Source organism: Anopheles gambiae, chromosome 3 (genome assembly GCF_943734735.2).
Source record: "Anopheles gambiae chromosome 3, idAnoGambNW_F1_1, whole genome shotgun sequence".
Taxonomy (NCBI): domain Eukaryota; kingdom Metazoa; phylum Arthropoda; class Insecta; order Diptera; family Culicidae; genus Anopheles; species Anopheles gambiae.
This window is the reverse complement of record NC_064602.1, coordinates 52,725,147-52,744,433: the sequence shown is the minus strand read 5'-3', so window position 1 is coordinate 52,744,433 and position 19,287 is coordinate 52,725,147. Positions and strand designations below refer to the sequence as shown.

At 46.9% G+C, this 19,287-nt stretch overlaps 3 protein-coding genes across 3 annotated transcripts; all 3 read left to right on the top strand.

Moving 5' to 3' along the window:
- The first annotated feature begins 4,053 nt into the window (after positions 1–4,053).
- LOC133393108 (uncharacterized) lies at positions 4,054–5,755 on the top strand. The gene is made up of 2 exons (XM_061656570.1): positions 4,054–4,809; positions 5,237–5,755. The coding sequence occupies exons 1-2, from the start codon at positions 4,054–4,056 to the stop codon at positions 5,753–5,755; spliced, it is 1,275 nt and encodes a 424-aa protein (XP_061512554.1).
- Positions 5,733–11,941, top strand: LOC133393107 (uncharacterized). The gene is made up of 3 exons (XM_061656569.1): positions 5,733–6,447; positions 6,524–9,013; positions 9,069–11,941. The coding sequence occupies exons 1-3, from the start codon at positions 6,390–6,392 to the stop codon at positions 11,939–11,941; spliced, it is 5,421 nt and encodes a 1,806-aa protein (XP_061512553.1). The 5' UTR covers positions 5,733–6,389.
- A 327-nt stretch (positions 11,942–12,268) lies between these two features.
- Positions 12,269–18,787, top strand: LOC133392942 (uncharacterized). The gene is made up of 2 exons (XM_061655573.1): positions 12,269–13,123; positions 13,200–18,787. Exons 1-2 carry the CDS (start codon positions 13,066–13,068, stop codon positions 18,605–18,607), a joined length of 5,466 nt encoding a protein of 1,821 aa, XP_061511557.1. The 5' UTR covers positions 12,269–13,065; the 3' UTR covers positions 18,608–18,787.
- Positions 18,788–19,287: the final 500 nt, after the last annotated feature.

Here is a 19,287-nt window from a genome sequence, read left to right as displayed (position 1 = left end):
ACTGATTCATCTATCCAAGGTTCTATGTTTTGGTTACTACTATGGTGGATTGATATTTCTTCAGGACCAGATCTCATTTGGTTTATGTGCCTTTTCCACATCCTTCCATCGTCTAATCGTATTTCGTAATGCAGTTTTCCTAGCTTCTTTGTAATCGTTCCAAATTTCCACTTTTCGGTCTGGGAAAGGAAATCTCTTGTTGCTACTCTTTCGTTTACTGCAAATGATCTTGTCGTTTTGTGTACTACTTCGGGATTGGATTTCTTTTCGATTTTTGGTACCATAACATCAAGCCGAGACCGTATCTGTCTGTTTAACATTAACCGCAAGGGACTTTCCCCTGTGCTTGGATGAGTTGTTTTCCTGTACGCTAGCAGTATGTTTTGTAACTTTTTTGGAATTTCAGATTTATGGCATTGCATAGTTTTAATTTTATCTTTAATTGTTTGTACATATCTTTCTGCCTGACCATTTGTTGCGGGATGGTAAGGAGCTCCTGTTTTATGGGTTATTCCGTTAGATTTTAAGAATGTTTGGAATTTTTCTGACATGAATTGTGTACCTCTATCGGTCACTAAAATTGATGGCAAGCCAAAAGTGGCAAAAATTTCTCGCATTTTGTCTATAGTAGTGTCTGTATTCATATCCGGTGTTATTTTTACTTCAGGCCATTTGCTGTACGCATCTACTAGAATAAGAAAATATATACCCATAAATGGCCCAGCGTAATCCGCATGTACTCTTTCAAAAACTGATTGTGGACGCTTCCATACATGAGTTGGTACTTTAGGAGGATCTTTTCTTACTTTTGCACAAGAAACACAGTTTTTTGATAATCTTTCTATGTCGTTATCCATATTTTTCCACCAACAATAAGATCTAGCAAGAGATTTCATGCGTGATATGCCGAAATGGCCTTCATGAAGTTCGTCTAAGACTCGATTTCGTAATTGAGGTGGAACGTAGACCCTAGCGCCTCTCATAAGACATCCCTTTTGAAGAGAAAATTGTGTCTGGTCGATTCCAAAACGATCGTTAATGGATACTGTTCTCCCTGAATTTAATCCGTCTATTAGTAATTGAACATTTATGTCTTTGCTAGTCTCTTTACTAAGTTCTTCTACTGATACGGGAAGATTTTCTATTTGATTTAGTTCAATTTCATCGGGTTCTTCTGTATCCTCCAGCTGAATGTCTCGGATTGGCAATCGTGACATTCCGTCAGCATTTCCGTGTTCTTTTGATGGTCGATATCTAATCTCAAAATTGAATGATTCTAGAAATACAGCGTAATGTTGCATGCGAGTTGCTGATAGCGTTGGCAAACCTTTCTGTGGTGATAGAATTTGAGAAACTGGCTTGTTATCGGTTATTAAGATAAATTTTCTTCCATAAAGATATCGGTAAAACTTTTTAACTCCGAAAATAATCGCATATGCTTCTTTATCCACCTGAGTATATCTTTGTTGGGTTGGTGATAGTGTTTGAGATGCGTATTGAATTGGATATTCTTTGCCATCTGGATAGATGTGACTTAAAACGGCGCCAACTCCGTAGGGCGAAGCATCTACTGCTAGAGCTATTGGTAAGCTAGGATCGTAGTGTACCAAGATCCGTTCAGATTGCATTTCCTTTTTGATCCATTCAAATGCGTCCTGGCAACCTTCATGCCATTCGAAAGGAATTTCGTTTTTAAGTAAATTATTTATGGGATAGATCTTTTCACATAAATTTGGGATAAATCTCGCGTAATAATTCACAAGGCCTACAAAAGCTCTTACCTCATCTTTGTTCCTTGGTTTTGGCATTAGTTGAATGGCAGTAATTTTCTCCTTTATTTTGTGAATACCGTACTTGTCGATCCTGTATCCACAGTATTCTATGCAATCTGCAAGGAAATTACATTTGCTATCATTCACTCTCATATTATGGTCTTGAAATCGTTTTAAAACAGTGCGCAGTCTTTCCACATGGGTCTTGTCATCAGGAGCTGTTATTTTAACATCATCTAAAAATACAGAAACGCCTGGAATTCCTTGGAGAATCTGTGTGATTTCTCTTTGGAATATGGCTGGGGCAGAAGCAACCCCGTACATTAACCGTGTTGGTCTGAATAGTCCCATGTGAGTGTTCAGTGTTAAAAATTCCTGATGTTCAGGTTTAACTGTCATCTGTAAATATGCCTGCGCTAAATCTATTTTCGAGAATTTTTCTCCCCCAGCCATGTTAGCAAAAAGCTCCTCTATTGTGGGCAAAGGAAACTCGTCTATTACCAAGTTTTTGTTCACCGTTAATTTATAATCTCCACACAATCGTACACGGTTTCCTGATTTTTTTACGGGTACTATTGGTGTAGCCCATTCACTGCGATTGTCTTTTATTAAAATTCCTTGATTTACTAAATCGTTAATTTCTTTCTCGACACTTTCTTTTAATGCAAATGGTATAGTACGATTTTTTAGAAATATTGGCAACGCATTTTCTTTTAGGATAAGAGATGCTTGAATATTTGAAATCTCTCCTAATGACTTACGAAAGACTACCTCGAATTCTTCTTTTAATTTTTTTATCACTTCTTGATTAGTATTAGAATGGGTGACAATTTGATTTACGTACGAGTTCCCCTTACTTAATAATTCGTTCCAATCAAATTTCAAATCTCGCATCCATGTTCTTCCTACAATAGGTCCTCTTTTAGACTCTACCACAAATAGTGTTAATTTTGTTTTAGCATTTTCCACTATAACACTAATTGTACCAAATAACTTTATAGATCCTCCACAATAGCTTTGTAATTTTATATCTGATTCTCTAATAGGGATATCTTTAAACCATCTTTGTTTGTCGTTCATACTGATAATAGAAAACGGGGATCCTGAATCTACTTCAAATTGAATTTTAGTATTATTGACTTTTAGTGTTATGTATATTTTTGCGGTATGGTTTGCATTTTGGTATAAATTGTTGATCAAAATTGAGTTTACCTCTTCGTTCTCCTCGCTGTCTTGATGTTGTTCATCAATTAACCTCACACTTTTGCTTCTATTGTTCGTGCGACAGACGCGCTGCAAATGTCCAATTTTCCCGCACTTTTTGCAGACGGTTCTTTTGTGCTTGCATACATATGCAAAATGTGATTCTCCACATCTATAACACTCGACGTTTTTCTTCGTTGTGTTGCTCACGATGTTTACTTCTTTCACTTCAGCACCTCTGCTATTCAGCACTTCAGCACTTCTGCTATTCAGCACTTCAGCGCCATCTCCGGCGGCTTCCATGGCTAAAGCAATTTGCTTAGCTTTTTCCAGTGTTAGATTTCTTTCTTCAATCAGCCGGTTGCGTATTCTTGGATTCCGTACACCAAAAACTAGCTGGTTCCTGAGCGCCTTTGTCAAATATTGCCCGAAATCACAATTAGCCGCCACTTTTTGCAAAGCCGTGATGAACTCCGTTACAGTTTCGCCTTCAGTCTGAAGTCGTTGACGAAACTTCCATAGTTCCACCATTTCGAGGGGTTTCGGGTCGAACAGCTCATCCAAACACTTCACTATTTGTTCGTATGTTTTGTCTTCTGGTTCTTCCGGAGAAATATGATCACACAATAAATTGTATGAATCAACACCCATGTAATGCAGAAGCATGGCTTTTTTATTATTCGATTTAACCTCAAATACCGACATTGCTCCTTCGAAGCGTTTCACCCAGCGGGCCCATTGCATGAGCCCTTTGTTAAAAGGTTCCATATCGAATTTTGCCATTGTGGTGCGTTGTTCACTCTGTGCGATGTTCTGCTTTGTACCACTGCTTGTTGGTTTCTCTTCGATCATGACACTGTCTCCACTTATACCCGATTGTTTCAGCTTTTCTTTAACTGCGTAGCGCTAGCGTTCCAGGGTTCTCAGAATTTGTCACTCGTCGCCAATTGTTATAACTCGTGGAAGGAAGACACATGTGTTTCGTTCGTAGTTCAGACACAGAGTGCTGTTTATTCTCACTGACAGCTGTTTGCTACCCAACTAGCAGTTTCTGTCGATGGACAGCTGTCAGACGTATATGACAAAAGTATTTGCTGGAAGCTATCTGCTAAACATTATAGAAATGCAGGAAAGACGAGTGAAAAGTGGTGAAGGGGACGTGTATACAGAAACAGTGAAAGGGGTAGACGATTTTTTCAACGGCATATGTGATGAGGGAAAAGAAAGGATGAAGCTGAGAGAAATGAAAATGGAAGCTGATGAAACATTTGGTGATTGGGTGTTAAGATTAGAAGCTCAAGTGAAATTCTGTGGTCTGCCAGAAGAACAGAAAACTGAAGAGTTAGTGCAAGCTGTGTTGCGACGTTCGGTTCCCCAGATTGCCGAAAAATTGTTTGAAATGGCAGATTTATTTGGGAATGAATTGGACAAATTAGTAAAGCATGGTAAACACCTTGATTTCGTAAGAATGGAAAAGAGAGAGATAGAACAAAAGCTTGCCAAAAGCACGACAAAAGAATTTACAGATAGCGATAATTATGTAGCGGCAGTGACTTCGTGGAGAACGAAAAGGGAACGATATGAGCCGTACGAACAACAACAAAACAAGAGACTATCGGGAATGCATCCAAACGGTTTTCGGAACACGTATAATAAGGGAGCAACGAAATGCTCAAAGTGTGACAAAATACATGGCTGGGGGAAGTGTGGAGCATCCAGATCAAAATGCTTCCGGTGCGGTGCCATAGGACATCTGGCAATTTGTTGCAGAACCAGATTGGGATCAAATCGATTTCCAAATGTGGTGAAGAAGCAGACCGAGGACATTAATCAGGTGGTAATAGGAGACCCCGCTGCAGAACGGTACCAAAAAAAAATAAAATAAATAAATAAATAAATAAATAAATAAATAAATAAATAAATAAATAAATAAATAAATAAATAAAGAAAAAAAATTAAATAAAATAAATAAATTAAAAAAAAAATAAAAAAATAAAATAACAACAACAACAACAAAAAAAAATTATTATCATGCTATATATGTATATGTGTATGTGTGTATGTGTGTATATGTGTATATGTGTGTGTATGTATATATATGTGTATATATGTATATATGTATGTGTATATGTATGTATATGTGTGTATATATATGTGTATATATATTGCTCGCCGTCAAAAGTTCATCAGTGTGTGGGCAAAAGTGTATTTTTGATTCACTTATCTTATTTATTTCGTTTTATTTTAATTTACTTTAACAGTTTTCCGACGAACGAGGAAGGCATGCAGTAACCGACGATCCAAGGCGCATTAACTGCATGATCGGAAATGTGCCTATCATTTTCTTACTAGATACTGGGGCATCGGTGAACACTGTTACTGCTGAGAGTTGGTGGCAAATAAGGACACACGCCCAGTCAAGTGTGCGTGAATGGCAGCCACACCCTGAAACAACGCTGCGGAGTTATGCGAATAGTGCAGTTTTGGACGTAGAATGCTCATTTAAAGCAATAATATGTGCAGGTGGAACTAATAGAACTATGGCAAAATTTTTTGTGGTAAAGGGAGCTGAAATATCCCTGTTAAGTTTTAACACAGCAGTCAGCTTAGGTTTAGTATGCATAGGACCTGGAAAGCATTATATGTTGCGTAACAAAACACAAGAGACGACAGTAAAGGATACATTTCCTAAATTGAATATTGGTGCGGTGAAATTTAGAATAGACAAAACAGTCACACCCAAACAAATAATACGTTATCTATATATAAATTTTCGTTAACGCTGACGCTCGATGTCACACTTTGCGTTACGCTGTTTCTATCTCGCCCGTTCTGCCTTCGCTGCCGTATAACACCATCACGCTCGCACGACCGCACGACGAATACCCCTACCATCGTGAGCACGACCAACGCTGCAGGGGTGCTCAACCGTTTCCTCGCTTTCCGAACTCGACCGAGCAGTGCGCACACTATCGACTCGCCCTTGCGAGCCCCTGCCAGCGCATGCGCGTACGAGCAAGCGAGCGAGCGAGCGAACGATCGAGTTGGCTACGCGATATGATATATTTTTTGACAAAACGAATATCGTTTATTAATACGGTTATAGGTGCGATTTACACTTTTTTAAGTTGATTTCCAGTTTTTTTAGTTTAGTTTGAGTATTAGGTTAATTTCTTTAGGTGCGCATGGTGAAGTATAGTGTAGTGTAGTTTAGAAAAGTGTTGTGTATTGTAGTGTAGTTTAGTACGCAGGGCAGTGTAGATTTAGTGTAAGGAGATTATTTTCGTAACGTACGTTTCGTGTACGTTTTGTGGTTCAATTTGTTGTTCCTGCGTGGAACGTGTGTTCCTGTGTTCCTGTGTTCCTGTGTTTCTGTGTTCCGGCGTTTTCTTGCAATTCTGTTTTTGCTACGATATGGAGCATAATGAGGAAAGTGTGGGCAACGGTTGCCCTATGATTGACATCATGTCAGGTATAATATTTCCTACTTTCTTTTATTCACAGCACTTATCTAAAATTCTTTTTTTTTGTTTTACAATTTTCAACAGCCCCAGTTACAGAACCCTATCCACAAACCATGCAGCCCTCCGTAAGTGATATCGTCTCACAGAATCTCACTCCACCGGAAGAAACTCCGAACGAAAAGAAAGCAAGGCTTCAAAGGAAGCGACAGGCGTTGTACAGGGCCAAGAAGCGCCTCCCGGGTGCAGCTCCTACGCTGGCAGCTGTACAGGACGACCAACAGGCTGTACCTTCAACTTTGGCCGGGTCATCCTTATCAGCAGCTTCTGCAATCCTGCAACAACAACAACGAAGGAATACGGACGACGAATTGCTCAATGAAATCGCTGGACGATACTCCACCCCACCGGATGAAACACCACCCGAGAAGAAGGCAAGGCTCGCCAGAAAGCGACAAGCGCTGTACAGGGCCAAGAAGCGCCTCGCGGGAGCAGCTCCTACGGTGGCAGCTGTACAGGACGACCAACAGGCTGTACCGTCTACTTCGGCCGGGACATCCTTATCAGGAGCTCCAGCAATCTTGCAACAACAACAACTACGAAGGAATATTGACGATGATTTGCTCAATGAAATCGCTGGACGGTACTCCACCCCACCGGATGAAACACCACCCGAGAAGAAGGCAAGGCTCGTCAGAAAGCGACAGGCACTGTACAATGCCAGGAAGCGCATGGTGCAAACTCCGAATGTCGCAACTGTGGTCAACCGCGCCCCAGCACCAGCATCAGCACCAGTACCAGCACCAGCACCAGCACCAACACCAGCATTGGTAGACCCAACTGCAGCAGTTGCTATCCGAGTGCCAATACATCAGCAGCTACAAACATACGTGCGCCATCTTCGCGACCATGAAGCAGATCAGCAGCGACAATTCATAGCCCGGCGTCGTATGACCGGCCATCTGAGAGTAGCACATGGGAACCATGAGTCGTACAGTTGTCCCTCGCTTCATACGCTTGCACCACGCGTACCTTGCAATTTCTGTTCCGCTCTCAAGTGGCCTGGAGAGCCGCCCAGTGTGTGCTGCAACAGTGGACAAGTTGTGCTTCCACCGTTTCCCGAACCGCCAGCAGAGTTGCGCCAACTATTTGACGTGCCGCAATTTCTGCTCAACATCCGGCGATACAATAATGCGTTTGCCTTCACCTCTATCGGTGCCTCAATACGAGGAAATGACCCAGTACGCCAGGATCTACGAGTCGGTCACGGTGGAATTTACAACTATCGCATACAAGGTGCGCTTTGCCATCGAATCGGTTCGCTCGCTGTGCTTCCAGGACGTCCACCATGCTACGCACAGCTGTACTTTTATGATTCAAGCTCGGAGGGTCAGTACGACGAAATGCTGAACGCTCGGGCCATAGCATATGGTAGTGAGCTGAATCGTGAAATATTGGCCATTTTGCAACGTGTTTTTTCGACTCACAATCCGATTGCAGAGATGTTTAAGCATGCGTACGAACGGATGTCTGTTCGAGATGATCTGCGGCTTTGCATCCACTCGCGTATACCAGGCATCGATCAACGGCGTTACAATGCACCGACTGCAGATGAAGTTGGTGGCGTGTTCGTGTGCGATGATACTACCGGAGCCACGGAACATACACGCGATATTGTGCTGCAGCATCGTGCCACAGGATACTTGCAGCCTGTGTTTGATACCAACCAGTTGGCAGATGCACTCCAATACCCGATTCTGTTTCCGCGGGGTGAAACCGGTTGGACTTACGGTATGCCAAAGGTACAGCGCCGAACCAGACAGCAGCAACAACCAAGCAGACCAACAAGTTCGAGCAACGGAGCGGCGCACATAGATGAAAATGATGATGCTGCTGAGGATCCTAATCCTGAGTTGGATGGAGCAGAGCGTTCAGCAAATCAAATAACGCCACGCGAATATGCCGCATATCGCATAGCCTGGCGGGAAAACGCTCAAACGCTTATGCATCGTGCCGGACGATTGTTTCAGCAGTACTGTGTAGACCAGTACTGTAAGATAGAGATGCAGCGGTTGAAATATTTGCGAGAGCACCAGGCACAACTTCGCACTGAGGCGTACACGGGCTTTATGGATCTTGCCGGCGCTGAAGGTACCATCGCGGATCTTCATCCCGATAATTTGCCTAATGTGGCTGTGGAAATCCCTGTAGTGCAAGAACCACCTGTTGCACCCCGTCGTTCCATCATCGATCCGCCCTCGAACCTGTCGCGTACGGGCACGCGTGTTATTCTCGGACCATCATTTGTCGGTAGCAATCGATATATGCGAGCGCAATATCAAGACGCAATGGCTATTGTTCGAGCTTTGGGTAAACCGGACCTGTTTATCACCGTCATGTGCAATCCGAAGTGGCCGGAAATCACACAGTGCCTACTTCCACGTCAGCAGGCCCCGGATCGACCCGATGTTATCGTACGTGTCTTTCGGTTAAAGCTGAAAGCCATACTGAATGACCTAACCATGGGAGCTCTCGGGATTGAGGTAGCTCGCATTCACGTGATCGAGTTCCAAAAACGTCACACCCCCATGCCTTCCCCATGCACACATACTCGTGATTCTCGCCGAGGAAGACAAACCGCAGACCCCGGCAGACTACGACAAGATCGTGTCTGCCGAACTTCCTAATCCTGCAACGTCGTCGCAACTGTTCGAGACGGTACAGAGCTGTATGATGCATGGACCGTGTGGGGCTGCCAATCCTGCCGCACCTTGCATGAAGGATGGTACATGCGAAAAAGGGTTCCCAAAGTCATTCTGCGAACAGACGCGCAGCATGGATAATGGCTATCCACAGTACCGTCGTCGTAACAATGGGCGCAGTGTGACGGTGAAAGGAATCGAGCTGGACAACCGGTACGTCGTGCCCTACAACCCATGGTTCACGCATAAGTACAATTGCCACATCAACGTTGAGGTGTGTACTTCGATCAGCAGCGTGAAATATTTGTACAAATACGTGTACAAGGGGCACGACCGTCTGAGCGTTACCCTGGCGGTAGGCAACGATGAAATTCAGCAGCATATCGATGCACGCTACCTTTCACCGACGGACAGCTGCTGGCGAATAATGCGCTTTGAGTTGCAAGCAAAAACGCACACCGTTGTTACACTGCCTATCCATCTGGAAAATCAACAGAACGTGTTTTTCCGGGCAAACGAAACCGTTTCGTGCGTATTAAACCGTGGTAACCATACCATGTTGACACGATTCTTCCAGCTGGCGGCACATGACAACTTTGCCAGAGCGCTCCTGTACCACGATGTCCCGACGTACTACCGGTACGCGAAACCAACTGCGAACCAGCGACTACCGTGGCAGGAACCGGGAACAAAGCACTGGATCCGTCGCATACGTACCGGGCACAAGACAGTGATCGGCCGAATGGTGTCCTGTAGCATGCAGCTTATGGAACGCTACTGCTTACGGTTGCTTCTTTGCTACCGCAAGGGTCCAACATCGTACGAGGATCTGCGTACTGTTAACGGTTCGGTGTGCGAAACGTTTCAGCAGGCTGCCATCAACGAAGGGCTGCTTGAGGATGATTCCGAGTGGGATCGTGCTCTAGAAGAAGCGGCCACTTATCGTATGCCCGCCCAGTTGCGCCATTTCTTCGCACTCATCCTTTCGTCTGGGATGCCACAAAACCCGCGCACCCTGTGGGAAAGCTATGCGAGTGAAATGAGTGAAGATTTTCACCACCGCAATCGCGACCGGTACACGACGGAGGAATCCGACCTGAATAAGCTGCTACGTGATGTTGAACACTTCCGGGCGCTGAGTGACATCGATCGCTACCTGCGCGGTACGACGCCATCGAAGGATTTGACCAGTTTCCCAGGAATGCCTCAGCTTTCGGAGTATGAACACGTTCAGGCACACATCATGGACGATGATGATGTCAACGAGTTCATTATCGCTGAACGATCGTATCTGATCACGGATCTCGATGCTACCCTTGCCACCGTACATCAGCTCAACGACGAACAACGCATGGTGTACGAAACGGTCACGGCGGCAATCGATCGTCAATTAGCGACGGCGGCAAGCCAAGCGAACGCTGGTGACCAACGGTTATTCTTCCTGGATGGCCCTGGTGGAACGGGTAAATCTTTTTTGGTAGAAAAGATACTGGCACACGTCCGTCGCTGCGGAGAAATTGCGCTCGCAACTGCAGCAAGCGGCATAGCAGCACTGTTGCTTACAGGAGGGAAAACAGTACACTCCACGTTTAAGTTGCCGCTGGACTTAAACAATCATTCCACCTGTAGCATTACGGTTCAGTCGAAACGGGCCGAAATGCTTCGACAAACAGCACTGATCGTTTGGGATGAGGCGTCGATGAGCAGTCGGTTTGCTCTCGAAGCAGTCGATCGGACCCTGCAGGACATAACGGGTGTGCAGCTTCCTTTCGGCGGTAAGGTGGTGCTGCTGTCCGGTGACTTTCGGCAAATTTTACCGATCGTACCGAAGGGCACGGATGCACAAATCATCAACGAGTGCATCAAGAAGAGCACATTATGGCCCCTGTTTAGGTCGCTACAATTGCGCGATAACATGCGGGTACGCACGGCACCAAACGCGAACCAAGCCAGTGAGTTGCGAGATTTTGCCAACCTTCTGCTTCGTATCGGTGAAGGACGGCACGATACGTTTGCAGGACTGGATCCATCGTTGGCAAAAATACCGCACGATATGATTGTGCCCCATACTGCGAATCCGACAAACGACCTTAACACCCTGATCGACAAAATCTACCCGGACATGCAACGGCACTTCCAACATCCGTCATTCTTTTCGGATCGGGCTATTCTGTCGCCGCTTAACGTGGATGTTGCCAGCGTGAACAACCTGGTCCTAGACCGAATTCCTGGACCGGAACAGGAGTACCGTTCGGTCGATACATTGGTCAACCCGGAGGAACACGAGCATCTGCAACTTCCTTCCGAATACTTGAACACACTCAATGTCAGCGGCATCCCAGTGCATCGCTTGCGGCTGAAACGATTTGCACCAGTACTTTTATTGCGCAATCTTAATTCCGACATGGGATTGTGTAACGGTACGCGTTTGCAAATTGTAGGCCTAAAGCGAAACTGTTTACACGCTAAAATTCTGACAGGCACGCGGAGAGACGAAGACGTCCTGCTTCCACGGATCTTCTGTGACAGCAACGATAAGGGTCACCCGTTCCAGATCCGCCGTAAACAGTTTCCGGTGCAAGTGTGCTTTGCGATGACCATCAACAAGTCGCAAGGGCAATCGCTTCACCATTTGGGCCTATATCTGCCGCAAGATGTTTTCGCCCATGGCCAGCTATACGTTGCACTCTCGCGGGTGACATCACGAACGAACATTGCTGTGCTGATACCGAACCCGAAACGCGCTGACGAGGAAGGTGTCTCCACAAGCAACATCGTCTACCGAGAGGTCGTTGACAGATGATTCTTCTACTGAACCAGAGTGTGACGTAATTACTGAAAACAGAAAATTAGACATTACATAAATATAAATATCCATTCTTTCAGTTTGAACCGGCTATTCACTAACAATACATCTACCAGAACCTAGAACAAGACGGCAGCAAAATACAAACAATACATGTGTACATCTTCCTTGGCTATCCTTACTGCATTTTCGTTTCATGCAGCGCCTGCAACCAAAACGATCACGTAAACGACGGGACAATCAATTGAACTTCCATGCTGGAAGGTGGAGCTTTACTTCATGCACCACGTTCCATGCGCACCTGACTTTGACTGAACACCCCACATTTCCAGGCTCTCCAGCAATCTTTCCTTGGAATGCCATGAGACTTCCAATTTCCACGAGGAACGAGGTGGCATGCTCCAGTTGTTTCTGTGCAGCCTGGAGTTTCCGTGCGTAGCACTGTAACCGGGCCTCTTAAGCTAGTCTATATATAAATTTTCGTTAACGCTGACGCTCGATGTCACACTTTGCGTTACGCTGTTTCTATCTCGCCCGTTCTGCCTTCGCTGCCGTATAACACCATCACGCTCGCACGACCGCACGACGAATACCCCTACCATCGTGAGCACGACCAACGCTGCAGGGGTGCTCAACCGTTTCCTCGCTTTCCGAACTCGACCGAGCAGTGCGCACACTATCGACTCGCCCTTGCGAGCCCCTGCCAGCGCATGCGCGTACGAGCAAGCGAGCGAGCGAGCGAACGATCGAGTTGGCTACGCGATATGATATATTTTTTGACAAAACGAATATCGTTTATTAATACGGTTATAGGTGCGATTTACACTTTTTTAAGTTGATTTCCAGTTTTTTTAGTTTAGTTTGAGTATTAGGTTAATTTCTTTAGGTGCGCATGGTGAAGTATAGTGTAGTGTAGTTTAGAAAAGTGTTGTGTATTGTAGTGTAGTTTAGTACGCAGGGCAGTGTAGATTTAGTGTAAGGAGATTATTTTCGTAACGTACGTTTCGTGTACGTTTTGTGGTTCAATTTGTTGTTCCTGCGTGGAACGTGTGTTCCTGTGTTCCTGTGTTCCTGTGTTTCTGTGTTCCGGCGTTTTCTTGCAATTCTGTTTTTGCTACGATATGGAGCATAATGAGGAAAGTGTGGGCAACGGTTGCCCTATGATTGACATCATGTCAGGTATAATATTTCCTACTTTCTTTTATTCACAGCACTTATCTAAAATTCTTTTTTTTTGTTTTACAATTTTCAACAGCCCCAGTTACAGAACCCTATCCACAAACCATGCAGCCCTCCGTAAGTGATATCGTCTCACAGAATCTCACTCCACCGGAAGAAACTCCGAACGAAAAGAAAGCAAGGCTTCAAAGGAAGCGACAGGCGTTGTACAGGGCCAAGAAGCGCCTCCCGGGTGCAGCTCCTACGCTGGCAGCTGTACAGGACGACCAACAGGCTGTACCTTCAACTTTGGCCGGGTCATCCTTATCAGCAGCTTCTGCAATCCTGCAACAACAACAACGAAGGAATACGGACGACGAATTGCTCAATGAAATCGCTGGACGATACTCCACCCCACCGGATGAAACACCACCCGAGAAGAAGGCAAGGCTCGCCAGAAAGCGACAAGCGCTGTACAGGGCCAAGAAGCGCCTCGCGGGAGCAGCTCCTACGGTGGCAGCTGTACAGGACGACCAACAGGCTGTACCGTCTACTTCGGCCGGGACATCCTTATCAGGAGCTCCAGCAATCTTGCAACAACAACAACTACGAAGGAATATTGACGATGATTTGCTCAATGAAATCGCTGGACGGTACTCCACCCCACCGGATGAAACACCACCCGAGAAGAAGGCAAGGCTCGCCAGAAAGCGACAGGCACTGTACAATGCCAGGAAGCGCATGGTGCAAACTCCGAATGTCGCAACTGTGGTCAACCGCGCCCCAGCACCAGCATCAGCACCAGTACCAGCACCAGCACCAGCACCAACACCAGCATTGGTAGACCCAACTGCAGCAGTTGCTATCCGAGTGCCAATACATCAGCAGCTACAAACATACGTGCGCCATCTTCGCGACCATGAAGCAGATCAGCAGCGACAATTCATAGCCCGGCGTCGTATGACCGGCCATCTGAGAGTAGCACATGGGAACCATGAGTCGTACAGTTGTCCCTCGCTTCATACGCTTGCACCACGCGTACCTTGCAATTTCTGTTCCGCTCTCAAGTGGCCTGGAGAGCCGCCCAGTGTGTGCTGCAACAGTGGACAAGTTGTGCTTCCACCGTTTCCCGAACCGCCAGCAGAGTTGCGCCAACTATTTGACGTGCCGCAATTTCTGCTCAACATCCGGCGATACAATAATGCGTTTGCCTTCACCTCTATCGGTGCCTCAATACGAGGAAATGACCCAGTACGCCAGGATCTACGAGTCGGTCACGGTGGAATTTACAACTATCGCATACAAGGTGCGCTTTGCCATCGAATCGGTTCGCTCGCTGTGCTTCCAGGACGTCCACCATGCTACGCACAGCTGTACTTTTATGATTCAAGCTCGGAGGGTCAGTACGACGAAATGCTGAACGCTCGGGCCATAGCATATGGTAGTGAGCTGAATCGTGAAATATTGGCCATTTTGCAACGTGTTTTTTCGACTCACAATCCGATTGCAGAGATGTTTAAGCATGCGTACGAACGGATGTCTGTTCGAGATGATCTGCGGCTTTGCATCCACTCGCGTATACCAGGCATCGATCAACGGCGTTACAATGCACCGACTGCAGATGAAGTTGGTGGCGTGTTCGTGTGCGATGATACTACCGGAGCCACGGAACATACACGCGATATTGTGCTGCAGCATCGTGCCACAGGATACTTGCAGCCTGTGTTTGATACCAACCAGTTGGCAGATGCACTCCAATACCCGATTCTGTTTCCGCGGGGTGAAACCGGTTGGACTTACGGTATGCCAAAGGTACAGCGCCGAACCAGACAGCAGCAACAACCAAGCAGACCAACAAGTTCGAGCAACGGAGCGGCGCACATAGATGAAAATGATGATGCTGCTGAGGATCCTAATCCTGAGTTGGATGGAGCAGAGCGTTCAGCAAATCAAATAACGCCACGCGAATATGCCGCATATCGCATAGCCTGGCGGGAAAACGCTCAAACGCTTATGCATCGTGCCGGACGATTGTTTCAGCAGTACTGTGTAGACCAGTACTGTAAGATAGAGATGCAGCGGTTGAAATATTTGCGAGAGCACCAGGCACAACTTCGCACTGAGGCGTACACGGGCTTTATGGATCTTGCCGGCGCTGAAGGTACCATCGCGGATCTTCATCCCGATAATTTGCCTAATGTGGCTGTGGAAATCCCTGTAGTGCAAGAACCACCTGTTGCACCCCGTCGTTCCATCATCGATCCGCCCTCGAACCTGTCGCGTACGGGCACGCGTGTTATTCTCGGACCATCATTTGTCGGTAGCAATCGATATATGCGAGCGCAATATCAAGACGCAATGGCTATTGTTCGAGCTTTGGGTAAACCGGACCTGTTTATCACCGTCACGTGCAATCCGAAGTGGCCGGAAATCACACAGTGCCTACTTCCACGTCAGCAGGCCCCGGATCGACCCGATGTTATCGTACGTGTCTTTCGGTTAAAGCTGAAAGCCATACTGAATGACCTAACCATGGGAGCTCTCGGGATTGAGGTAGCTCGCATTCACGTGATCGAGTTCCAAAAACGTGGCCTTCCCCATGCACACATACTCGTGATTCTCGCCGAGGAAGACAAACCGCAGACCTCGGCAGACTACGACAAGATCGTGTCTGCCGAACTTCCTAATCCTGCAACGTCGTCGCAACTGTTCGAGACGGTACAGAGCTGTATGATGCATGGACCGTGTGGGGCTGCCAATCCTGCCGCACCTTGCATGAAGGATGGTACATGCGAAAAAGGGTTCCCAAAGTCATTCTGCGAACAGACGCGCAGCATGGATAATGGCTATCCACAGTACCGTCGTCGTAACAATGGGCGCAGTGTGACGGTGAAAGGAATCGAGCTGGACAACCGGTACGTCGTGCCCTACAACCCATGGTTCACGCATAAGTACAATTGCCACATCAACGTTGAGGTGTGTACTTCGATCAGCAGCGTGAAATATTTGTACAAATACGTGTACAAGGGGCACGACCGTCTGAGCGTTACCCTGGCGGTAGGCAACGATGAAATTCAGCAGCATATCGATGCACGCTACCTTTCACCGACGGACAGCTGCTGGCGAATAATGCGCTTTGAGTTGCAAGCAAAAACGCACACCGTTGTTACACTGCCTATCCATCTGGAAAATCAACAGAACGTGTTTTTCCGGGCAAACGAAACCGTTTCGTGCGTATTAAACCGTGGTAACCATACCATGTTGACACGATTCTTCCAGCTGGCGGCACATGACAACTTTGCCAGAGCGCTCCTGTACCACGATGTCCCGACGTACTACCGGTACGCGAAACCAACTGCGAACCAGCGACTACCGTGGCAGGAACCGGGAACAAAGCACTGGATCCGTCGCATACGTACCGGGCACAAGACAGTGATCGGCCGAATGGTGTCCTGTAGCATGCAGCTTATGGAACGCTACTGCTTACGGTTGCTTCTTTGCTACCGCAAGGGTCCAACATCGTACGAGGATCTGCGTACTGTTAACGGTTCGGTGTGCGAAACGTTTCAGCAGGCTGCCATCAACGAAGGGCTGCTTGAGGATGATTCCGAGTGGGATCGTGCTCTAGAAGAAGCGGCCACTTATCGTATGCCCGCCCAGTTGCGCCATTTCTTCGCACTCATCCTTTCGTCTGGGATGCCACAAAACCCGCGCACCCTGTGGGAAAGCTATGCGAGTGAAATGAGTGAAGATTTTCACCACCGCAATCGCGACCGGTACACGACGGAGGAATCCGACCTGAATAAGCTGCTACGTGATGTTGAACACTTCCGGGCGCTGAGTGACATCGATCGCTACCTGCGCGGTACGACGCCATCGAAGGATTTGACCAGTTTCCCAGGAATGCCTCAGCTTTCGGAGTATGAACACGTTCAGGCACACATCATGGACGATGATGATGTCAACGAGTTCATTATCGCTGAACGATCGTATCTGATCACGGATCTCGATGCTACCCTTGCCACCGTACATCAGCTCAACGACGAACAACGCATGGTGTACGAAACGGTCACGGCGGCAATCGATCGTCAATTAGCGACGGCGGCAAGCCAAGCGAACGCTGGTGACCAACGGTTATTCTTCCTGGATGGCCCTGGTGGAACGGGTAAATCTTTTTTGGTAGAAAAGATACTGGCACACGTCCGTCGCTGCGGAGAAATTGCGCTCGCAACTGCAGCAAGCGGCATAGCAGCACTGTTGCTTACAGGAGGGAAAACAGTACACTCCACGTTTAAGTTGCCGCTGGACTTAAACAATCATTCCACCTGTAGCATTACGGTTCAGTCGAAACGGGCCGAAATGCTTCAACAAACAGCACTGATCGTTTGGGATGAGGCGTCGATGAGCAGTCGGTTTGCTCTCGAAGCAGTCGATCGGACCCTGCAGGACATAACGGGTGTGCAGCTTCCTTTCGGCGGTAAGGTGGTGCTGCTGTCCGGTGACTTTCGGCAAATTTTACCGATCGTACCGAAGGGCACGGATGCACAAATCATCAACGAGTGCATCAAGAAGAGCACATTATGGCCCCTGTTTAGGTCGCTACAATTGCGCGATAACATGCGGGTACGCACGGCACCAAACGCGAACCAAGCCAGTGAGTTGCGAGATTTTGCCAACCTTCTGCTTCGTATCGGTGAAGGACGGCACGATACGTTTGCAGGACTGGATCCATCGTTGGCAAAAATACCGCACGATATGATTGTGCCCCATACTGCGAATCCGACAAACGACCTTAACACCCTGATCGACAAAATCTACCCGGACATGCAACGGCACTTCCAACATCCGTCATTCTTTTCGGATCGGGCTATTCTGTCGCCGCTTAACGTGGATGTTGCCAGCGTGAACAACCTGGTCCTAGACCGAATTCCTGGACCGGAACAGGAGTACCGTTCGGTCGATACATTGGTCAACCCGGAGGAACACGAGCATCTGCAACTTCCTTCCGAATACTTGAACACACTCAATGTCAGCGGCATCCCAGTGCATCGGTTGCGGCTGAAACGATTTGCACCAGTACTTTTATTGCGCAATCTTAATTCCGACATGGGATTGTGTAACGGTACGCGTTTGCAAATTGTAGGCCTAAAGCGAAACTGTTTACACGCTAAAATTCTGACAGGCACGCGGAGAGACGAAGACGTCCTGCTTCCACGGATCTTCTGTGACAGCAACGATAAGGGTCACCCGTTCCAGATCCGCCGTAAACAGTTTCCGGTGCAAGTGTGCTTTGCGATGACCATCAACAAGTCGCAAGGGCAATCGCTTCACCATTTGGGCCTATATCTGCCGCAAGATGTTTTCGCCCATGGCCAGCTATACGTTGCACTCTCGCGGGTGACATCACGAGCGAACATTGCTGTGCTGATACCGAACCCGAAACGCGCTGACGAGGAAGGTGTCTCCACAAGCAACATCGTCTACCGAGAGGTCGTTGACAGATGATTCTTCTACTGAACCAGAGTGTGACGTAATTACTGAAAACAGAAAATTAGACATTACATAAATATAAATATCCATTCTTTCAGTTTGAACCGGCTATTCACTAACAATACATCTACCAGAACCTAGAACAAGACGGCAGCAAAATACAAACAATACATGTGTACATCTTCCTTGGCTATCCTTACTGCATTTTCGTTTCATGCAGCGCCTGCAACCAAAACGATCACGTAAACGACGGGACAATCAATTGAACTTCCATGCTGGAAGGTGGAGCTTTACTTCATGCACCACGTTCCATGCGCACCTGACTTTGACTGAACACCCCACATTTCCAGGCTCTCCAGCAATCTTTCCTTGGAATGCCATGAGACTTCCAATTTCCACGAGGAACGAGGTGGCATGCTCCAGTTGTTTCTGTGCAGCCTGGAGTTTCCGTGCGTAGCACTGTAACCGGGCCTCTTAAGCTAGTAATATACCTAAAGCATTTGAGAGAGCCGTGAATGAGAGACTAGAGGAAATGGAGCTTAACGGTATCATTGAGTATGTAGACAGCGAGGATGCAGAAATATCTTTTGTGTCACCTATGGTGCTAGTGCCGAAAGGAAATAAGGACTTTAGAATTGTTATTGATTATAGAGAAGCGAATAAGGCTATCATACGAGATCCGTACCCCATGCCAT

Excerpts from the sequence above, each read along its gene's own strand:
- LOC133393108 (XM_061656570.1), top strand. The coding sequence starts at position 4,054 with ATGACAAAAGTATTTGCTGGAAGCTATCTGCTAAACATTATAGAAATG. Across the intron at positions 4,810-5,236 it reads AGACCGAGGACATTAATCAG|TTTTCCGACGAACGAGGAAG; the intron begins GTGGTAATAGGA and ends TTACTTTAACAG.
- LOC133392942 (XM_061655573.1), top strand. The coding sequence starts at position 13,066 with ATGGAGCATAATGAGGAAAGTGTGGGCAACGGTTGCCCTATGATTGAC. Across the intron at positions 13,124-13,199 it reads TATGATTGACATCATGTCAG|CCCCAGTTACAGAACCCTAT; the intron begins GTATAATATTTC and ends AATTTTCAACAG.
- LOC133393107 (XM_061656569.1), top strand. The coding sequence starts at position 6,390 with ATGGAGCATAATGAGGAAAGTGTGGGCAACGGTTGCCCTATGATTGAC. Across the intron at positions 6,448-6,523 it reads TATGATTGACATCATGTCAG|CCCCAGTTACAGAACCCTAT; the intron begins GTATAATATTTC and ends AATTTTCAACAG. Across the intron at positions 9,014-9,068 it reads CGTGATCGAGTTCCAAAAAC|ACAAACCGCAGACCCCGGCA; the intron begins GTCACACCCCCA and ends TCGCCGAGGAAG.